The 9,035-nt window shown below is 42.1% G+C and overlaps 1 protein-coding gene across 1 annotated transcript; it reads right to left on the bottom strand.

Annotated features, from left to right (window-relative positions):
* LOC138892896 (uncharacterized) lies at positions 1 to 3,039 on the bottom strand. The gene is made up of 3 exons (XM_070176649.1): positions 2,850 to 3,039; positions 960 to 1,663; positions 1 to 612 (listed from the first exon to the last, which is right to left on the bottom strand). The coding sequence occupies exons 1-3, from the start codon at positions 3,037 to 3,039 to the stop codon at positions 1 to 3; spliced, it is 1,506 nt and encodes a 501-aa protein (XP_070032750.1).
* Positions 3,040 to 9,035: the final 5,996 nt, after the last annotated feature.

The following is a 9,035-nucleotide window of genomic DNA, read 5'->3' as shown; positions in this document are numbered from 1 at the left end:
CTAGTCACCATCTACTACTTTGAAGAGAGTTGTTTTCATTACTCCTTCGGTGTTCGTGAGCAACAAAATCTCTCCTCGGGTCGTCACGCTCACAAGGCTGAATCCAACGAGGAGCTTTGTTGCCAGAATAATACTTCCGGTGAGTTTAGCTTTCTCCAATACTCTCCATTGTATGATATTATCCGAGCTTCCTGAATCCACTAGAACACGTTTAATCTTAAAATCTAATACATTTAAAGAAATTACCAGTGCATCGTTGTGTGGAAATAGCAATCCGTCTGCGTCCTCCTCCGTGAAAGGGATATTGTCTTCCCGGAATCTTTTACTATGAGTTATTGATACTTTCATCTTCTTCATTGCCAAAAAGGTGACCCCGTTAATCTCATTCCTTCCGAAGATCATATTGATCGTTTGGCGTGGGGGTTCTTCTCCTGCTTTCGAAGGTTCCACGTTATCTCTGTTACGACCATAATTTTTCTTAGCTCGGTCACTCAAGAATTCTCTGAGGTGACCTTTCTTCAATAGTGTTGCCACCTCTTTCCAGAGGTGTCGGCAGTCCCCTGTTCGGTGGCCGTTTGTGCCATAGTATTCACACCATAAGTTGGGATCCCTCTGGATGGAATTAGTTCTCATAAGTCTCGGAAATCGTGCTTCTTTAATGTTTCTCATGGTTGACACCAACTTCACTATACTAATGTTGGAGTTATATTATGATAACTTGGGGTAAGAAGGATCCCGAGACCCCGACGTCTCTTTATCCTGAAGTGATCTATTATTTCGACCACGATCGGTCCCTCTACCAATGTTGAACTTGTTTGCTTCCCGGAAGTTTCTGCCACGGCCTTCGGTCCGCTCGTTACGCAAAACTGGCCCCTTGAAGTCCGTGTGTCCGCATCGTAGTCATCTTTTGATTTTTCTCTGATCTTCTCTCGACCTTTGGCCGATGATGTAGAACCGACCTGATCATCTTTGATCGTTATCTTTGATTCGTACCGGTTGTGGACATCTACCCAAGTTATTGCCTGAAACTCAAGCAGGATCTCCTTCAGCTTCCAAGAAGCGTTTGAGCTTCTCAGATTCAATCCTTTGGTGAATGCTTCAGCTTCCCATTCATCCGGGACAACCGGGAGAAACATTTTATTTTTCTGGAATTGGGTAACGAACTCTCGTAATAATTCGGATTCTCCCTGTACGATCCTGAATATGTCGGCTTTCTGGGCTTGTACTTTTCTGGCCCCAGCATGAGCCTTGATGAAAGAATTCATGGGCATCTCAAAGGAATCTACGTAATGCTCGGGTAATAATGAATACCACGTTCGAGCTCCCCTCGTGAAAGTTTCTCCAAATTTCTTTAGCAACACAGATTTAATTTTGTGAGGAGCTAAATCATTTCCTTTTACCGCCATTTTGTAAGTGGAAATATGCTCCTGTGGGTCTGAAGTCCTATCATACTTCGACACTTCAGACATTTTGAACCACTTTGGGATTAGTTCTGGTGCCGCAATCTGCTTGTACGATAATTGAGTATACTTCTTCAAGTCCAGACCTTTCAATACTGGTGGCGCGCCCGAGATTTGGTCCATGCGAGCATTTACTTCCCTCATAAACCATAAAAGTTCATTCTTGAACGGGTCATTCTTATTGTTGAGACCGGATCCTCTCCCTGACCTATCGTGCACAGTACACAACTCAAAACAAGGTATGACACGGCCGATTGCAATTATAGTAACCCAATGAAGAGTCGGGATCGAATCCACAGGGATCTAGATGGGAGTTAGGAGTATATATTCTAATGTGTGAATTTGAACTATCTTAATTTGCACTTCCACAAAATGGTTTTGTTGCTATTTCTATTTTAAAACTAAGGATTGCAAAGTAAAGAAATAAGACTAGGATAATTGTTTTTGTTGTTTTTCAAGTTTGTAAAAAGCCTAGGGATATGACCTTCACATAGGTATACGCCTCATGGGATAAAAACCTTAATGTTTGTTTTGGTGATCGGGGTGTATTATAGTTATCAACTCTCAATTACCCACTCAATACCTCTCGGTCAGAGAGTGATTTTGCCCAATTTGGCTTTCTCAAGTCCAAATGGGTATTACATAAAACGGTTGATAAAATCTCAAGCTGGATTATTACTATCTCTAGGTTGAACCCTTTTGATTGGGTTAATCAATCTCTTGATTGACCCAATTTCTTGTTAGCTAAAATTTCTTAGACAAAGTCTCTCTTTCTAGAGTAGAGACTAAGTCAATTAGGCATGAACTAATATTTGCAACCATTAATTCCATAAATTAAAGCATGAACAAGGTTATCACACGCCTCCGCATAAGGCGTAGTCATAAAGTTCGCACCGGCAAGTTGATTCACTACACATTGGTTGGTTGTGTTGATCTCCTGATAGAAAATTTGTTGAATCATGTTCTCTGTCATATCGTTGTTGGGACACTCTTTCACTATATCATTCCCATATCTAGTGTAGTGGTTCATTGGGCTATTGCTTGAATGCTAGAATTTTATCTCGAAGTATAGCCATGTGCCCGAAAGAGAAGTACTTAGAAATAAATTTCTCCGCCAATTCATCCAAGTATGAATGGAATGGTTTGGCAAACGTTCCAACCAATCTAAAGCTTTCCCCCATAGAGAGAAGGGAAAAAGCTTTAGCCTCTAAGCATTCTCGGATATATTTGTTTGTTTACTCCCCCAACACGTATCCATGAACCCCTTCAAATGTTTGTATGCATTTTGACCCGGAGCACTGGTGAAGAACCCTCGTTGCTCAAGTAAGGTGAGCATCACGTTGGTTATTTGAAAGTTGCCCGCCCTAATACGGGGAGGGACTATTGCACTTGCATATCTTTCATTCGTCAACACCCGGTGTGGAGCCATTCGTGGTGGAGGTGGGGGTGGAGCGGGCACATTGTCATGAGGCACTCGGCCTCGTCTATTGACTTGACGTTCAAGAGTAACCTCATCCATTTGATCATCCTCAACGTCCACATCCCCCAAAGCAATGTTTTCGAGCTCATTTTTTGCCATGGTTGCACCTACAATTTCCTCCAATTAGGCATGGACTAATATTTGCAACCATTAATTCTATAAATTAAAGCATGAACAAGGCTAAATAACAAACACCCAATCATAAACAAACACTAAATTAGATACCCATATGGTTTACACACTAGGGTTGGGTCACAACCCTAGTAAACATCTAGCTACTCATGCTTTAAATAGAAGAAATATAAGAAGAAATACTAATTAAACTCATATTGTAAAGTTAAAATGATAAAATCTATAGTAAAATACTCCAAAATATTGAAAACTTCCAAAAGAGGCAAAGAAAAATGGTTACAGGACTTGTTGATATCAAAAGTTGTCCTAATTTTATGAAACTCGTCTATTTATAGAAGGCTGGAAATTTCAGACAAAAATGCCCTTCGGGAGGTTCTGCGGCCGCACAATTCCATGTGCGGTTCGCAAAATTCCTCATCTTGCAGGAGCTGGGGTTGTGCGGCCGCATAGTTCTGAACTCCGGCTGCAAGGCAATATTTTTTGCGGTCTGCAGATTTAGCATTGCGGCTGCAACCTGGTCTTCTACGGTCCACATCTTTACTTTTGCGGTCGCAAGGTACTTTTTCTGCAGCCGCACAATTCTTGTGCGGTCCGTAATTCTGAAGGATGAGATTCGCACATTCTCTAAAGTTGATCTCAAGCTCTTTTTTTGCGGCCGCACAATTCCTGTGCGGTCCACAGTTTTCTAGAAAGTCTGCTGGGATTTCCTTCATTGTTTGCGACCTCATATGTAATTATGCAGACCATAATTTATTTTGCGACCGCAGAATTCCTTCTGCAGACCGCACTTTGTATGCTTCTGTACCTTTTTGTTGCCTTGAGCTCGAACTACTCCTTTTTGAGTCGGATTTTATCTCGGGAGTCCAACTTCCAACATTTCTGTAATTTTATACTTTTTATTCATTTTGGGAACACAATTCAATGCTTTTAGAGTAAAACAAAAGAAAAAAAGACGCTAATAAGTAGTCAAAATCCCCACTTATCTACTCCTCCAAACTTAAGTCTTTGCTTGTCGTCAAGAAAACAAAATAGTTTCCACCTCCACAAGTTGAGGGTCATTTCAGCCATTCAAAGGTGAGCCATTCACACATTAGTTGGGACCAACAATTACCCACACTACTTATGTATTATCAACAAGGCGACAAGTTGAATGTTTATGCACATATAGTTCTAATGTGAGACTTGAGCATCAATAGTTGACTTTATTCATCAAGGAAGCTCGCTCTCTTATGTAGGTCATTGTGGATTCTAAACTCCTCCTCCTCTACTCTCCATTTGCATAGCTCACTTAAAATTTTTAGCACTCAATCCAAAAGCTTATGAAAGATTCACACATCTCTCTCAAGAGAATGTCGCAAGTACGACTTCAGGTAGGACTTCTTTCGGGATGTAATGAAGGCTTACTTGGCTCGAAATCAGGTAGGACTTCTTTCAGGATGTAATGAAGGCTTTTGGGTTAGGGTTTGATACACTATGGTTGAGTGGTTATACCTTTCCTTAAGCACTCCATTTTTTTATTCTCGACTCACACCTTACCAATTCTTTGAGGCACTTTCTTTTCCCTGGGGAATTAGAGAGACTTGACATCACTCTTTCTTGATCATGACATTCATTTTCTCCCATTTTGATTTCTCTATATTTTGGATCATTACCTTTCTTTGAATCCCTTCAACTCTTACACTTATTTACTTTCTTTTGCATTTTTCTTTTTGTTCTTTCCTTTTCTTGCCTTTCCTTCTCATCATTTCTTTTCTCTTTTTTGTGCCTTTATACCTCTTTCAAGTTCCTCGTCTCTCCCCCAAACTTACATTTTTAGCCAATTATTTCACAAGAGTGTTAAGGAAAGCTCGGGTGCCAAGAGAGGGTCACGAAAAAATGGGTAAAGGCTTGTAATATGATTAACAAATGAGACAGGCTCGAGGCTCAAATGGGTTGACTAGGGATAACAACATTAGTAAGCAATAGAAAATTCAAGCGGGTCAAGGAAAGTCTACAATCACTTCTCAAGCCAAGAAAAAAATAAGATTTTGCCTTGAAACACATTCGGGGCAAGTTCTAGACCATTCGCATGGGTAATTGGACTAGGACCAAAACATCTCACCCCTCACGCAACTGGATCATTAAAGATGATAGATTTGAGGGCCCACAACGACCACATTCAATATTGAAAATCACTATGGTTCGATTAAACCACTCGATGATTGCCCATGTCAACACAAGAGTCACAAAGTTACTAACTAGAGCTATTTCTTTCAAAAAACTTGTTTCGAACCATAAGCACGTAGTTAAGTGTGTTGGTTCCAAGTGAAGCATGTTTTACTCTTTTAGCATGACTTAATTAGGCCTTCTTATTCATTCTATTACTAGTATTACCTACACACCAAAAACCGACTTAGTCCCTTAAGAAGGTTGTCACGCCATCCATCATTGGGAAGCGTCACCCGATTCATACATAAACTACCTTTGGAAAGAACTGTGGCATTAAGAAAACCAAAAGCTACTAAATCAAGAAGAAGCTACTAATTCAAAAAGAAGCTACTAAGTTAAACACCAACTAATAAGAAAATAAACGTAAAGAAGCTACAAAGCAAAAACTATCGAAAGCATAATGAATATACATAATGAGAGAATATATATACATAATGAGAGAAGAAAAGAGAGAATATATACAGAATAAGGGAAAAGGAGAAAATACTGTCAAGTTATTACAAACCACTTATCTCAGAATCATTGAATCAAATCAAATAAACTCCACCCCCCCGAAAAAAATAAGCATTGTGCCCAATGCTTAACAAAATAGGAGTAAAGGAAAGGTAAGAGTGAAGAAAAAGCTCCCTATAGCTCCGTGGCAATCTATGTGTCCACAACAGCGTCACCACCTTCAGTATCCTCCAACTGGATATCATCATCCTCAACTCTGGGAGTGACTGGGTTGATGAACATCTGACGCACTGCTTTAGCAGTGTCAGCAACAGAGTCTGGTGTTGTAGGTGTTGTAGGATCTGGGCTTGGATGGTGTGGATCAATAAACATATCAAATGGAATATCTCCAGCTTCCGCAAGCTTGGTAACCTCTCTCCGGAGCTTGTCCACTGATTTCTTAGAGGCCTGAGACTTTCTCATTTTCTTAACTTCTTTTCCCAGCTCTTCGATCACTGACCCATGCTGTACCAATATGGCCATGATAATGTTCTAATTTTCCAATAGCTTCTTTAGAGTGTCTTCCACTGATGAGGGCATCAGAGGTGCCGGTATAGAAGACTGTGCTGCAACAGTACTGGATAAATCAGACAGCTTTGCAGTAGCTATCTGCATCCAGTTGCTGAGGCTCGCCAATGTTTGGGGGACTCGCATAGTAGAGAGTGAAGCAGTAGGCATCGGCACCGGCTTCAAAGCCGAGGTAGAACCAGTGATAGGGACTATTGTAGGCACTGAGGATGGTGGTGGAGGCATAGATGCGACACTAGATGAAGGCTCGGCTGAAGTGGATGGAATGTCAACTGCCTCTGTAGCTACCATCGATGTCTCATCAGACTGGCCTGTAGTGGTAGACGGCTGACCCTTTTTCTTAGGGTTGTGTGCAACCATCAATGAGTACCATGAGAAAGGATTCTTCGCCCGCACCTTCGTATCAAAGTCCCTCGACTCTACCCTCGCATCCGTAAGATACTCTGTAATGGTGTTGGGATCGGGGTAGGATGTGTCAACTTGCGGAGTGACCACAGAGATTGTGGCTGACATCATGGCTCCCACATTGATAGGGTACCTAGCCATGATGGAAGCCACTAGAACTGCCCACGGGATAGGAAGATATGTCTCATTCTGGCTCGGGTCTAGTCGACTGCATACAAAGGTATGCCACCCCTTTGCCTCAAAGCTCAGCGTACTCCTGTGAATAGAAACCTCTATTGTGATCCATGGTAGTGGTGGACCAGGAGCTGCTAAAATCTCATCTAGCCAAGGACGAGATGCATCCCCAAGTGCACATTTCTCAAGGTACTCTATGGGCTCGACATCATCAAACCCCAAGTAAGTGTTCAATGTGTGTTGGTCAAATTGCACCTTAAGGTTCCTCACTTTAGTTACCTTTGTCCATTTCTTGATATGCCCCACATTGGTGTAGAACTCCCGAACAAGGTATTCCTTCGCATCCACCACGCTCTGGGTAAACCACATTCACCCCTTGCGTTCCTGAAATTGCCTCAAAACTGCAGAGTTTTACTTTTCTAAATCTTTCAATTGAAATTGTCGCTCAAGAGTGAGCGACCTCACTAGACACCATTGACGAAAACTGGTGAAGCTAGCCAAACTGACAAACCAGTCCTCCCACACCTCTTTCTTCTTCTACCTCTCGAGGGCGGTAACGGTAGCATCTCCCCCGCTGCTATCATCGGGGATGTCTTGAACTGATGTCTCTGGTGCCTGGGGGACAGGTGTAGGGGAAGGCCCAGAAGCCTGACTGGCACTCTCCAAACCCTCGAAGGTGTTATGTGATGATGATGGCTCATCCTTGAGCTGATATCTCCCTAGCAGCCTTGATTTGACGACCGACTGCTCATGTACAAAGGCTGAGTTGCCCTCTAATACGTCCCTAGACGGGGCATAAGAACTGGTCTCTGAGAGGTCTGCACCTCTCCCTCTACCGGCTGCTGTCTTCTTTCTGATTTCAAGCTGTTGGGCACTAGGTAAGGGTCTCTTCCCTCATCCCCGAGAGGGGTCACCCTTTCCTTTTGAAGTATCACCTATGCCTCTAGATCGAACCATGTTTTGTGCCAAGCAAAGGCGATTGTTAGTTGCAATTCAAGTTCAGACACAGAATGAATGTAAGGACACACTAGAAGATACAGTGAAAAACACCGTAGAAACATTCTTGTAGGGTAGGGAGTTGCGGTCCGCAAATTTTTCACTGCGACCGCGGAAGGAGCATTGCATACCACATAATTTTCCAGTGCGGCCGCAGAAATGGATTGCGGTCCGCGCATTTCTCATTGTGGCAGCAATTCAGACATCACTAATATTCCAACTCTCTGATGACAGAGAATTGGCTGTTTTGCAGCCGCAACCAGTTTTTTGCGGTCCACAAAAATTGTCTTGCGACCGCACTTGAGAGTGACCAATTTTGACAACTCTCTGCTCATAGGATATAAGTTGTTCTGCGGCCACAATAGGATTTCTGCGGTCCGCACATTTTTCATTGTGGCCGTAGAACCATTCCTCACTAAGGTGCCCTAGTCTTGAACTTTTACGGACCACAAAATTTCTTGTGCGACCGCAGATTCTAACAATTACGAACAGACGGTCAATTTTACCTAGGGCTTGAAAATATTTTGCACAATCTTGACATCGAAACAACATCTAAGCATGAAAATCTATTTACCCATTTCCATTAGAGCATTTTCCTGTCTACCCACTACATATTTATCCCACATGGTTGTTCAAATAGATTCAACCGACAAATGGTCTAAATTTTCACTAAAAATCTAAAAATTTTAAAAAATTAATCAAGATGATAAAGCATACCAGAGGTTAATGAGTGTAAGAGATGAGTGATCAACAATGGCTAGGCGTGTAGGCAGACAATTTAACAAGAAATTTCATTTTTCGTGCAATTTGTGAGCTCAGAGAGTGAAAAAAGAGAATAGTGCCTTGGCCCATCTATTTATACTCTACCATTTTTGCTAAGGGAAAGAGACGTGAGTGCGGCCGCAAAATTCCAATTGCGGTCCGCACTCTATTTACTGAGGGCCCAGTTGCCCTGTTAATTTGTTGTGCAACCGTAGAATCTGTTGTGGACCATTAATTTTTTCTTGCGGCCTCCGATTGTCCATTTTCCTGACGGACCAACTTCAGAGAGTTATCATTTTCCTTCTTCAAATTGTGCAGTCCGCAATGCAATTCTGCAACCATAGATTACCTTTTGCTACAACAACCATAATTGTGCGGTCCGCAGAATACAATTGCGG

The sequence above is a fragment of the Nicotiana tomentosiformis genome, chromosome 5 (genome assembly GCF_000390325.3).
Source record: "Nicotiana tomentosiformis chromosome 5, ASM39032v3, whole genome shotgun sequence".
Lineage (NCBI taxonomy): Eukaryota > Viridiplantae > Streptophyta > Magnoliopsida > Solanales > Solanaceae > Nicotiana > Nicotiana tomentosiformis.
The sequence above is the reverse complement of the archived record's forward strand: the minus strand, read 5'-3'. Positions and strand labels throughout refer to the sequence as shown.

What these genes read in the sequence shown, in the direction of transcription:
- LOC138892896 (XM_070176649.1), bottom strand. Translation starts at nt 3,039, where the DNA reads ATGGCAAAAAATGAGCTCGAAAACATTGCTTTGGGGGATGTGGACGTT. An exon ending in GACGAATGAAAGATATGCAA is followed by an intron (nt 1,664 to 2,849) that starts GTGCAATAGTCC and finishes ACGATAGGTCAG; the next exon opens with GGAGAGGATCCGGTCTCAAC. An exon ending in TAACGATCAAAGATGATCAG is followed by an intron (nt 613 to 959) that starts GTCGGTTCTACA and finishes AATTCCATCCAG; the next exon opens with AGGGATCCCAACTTATGGTG.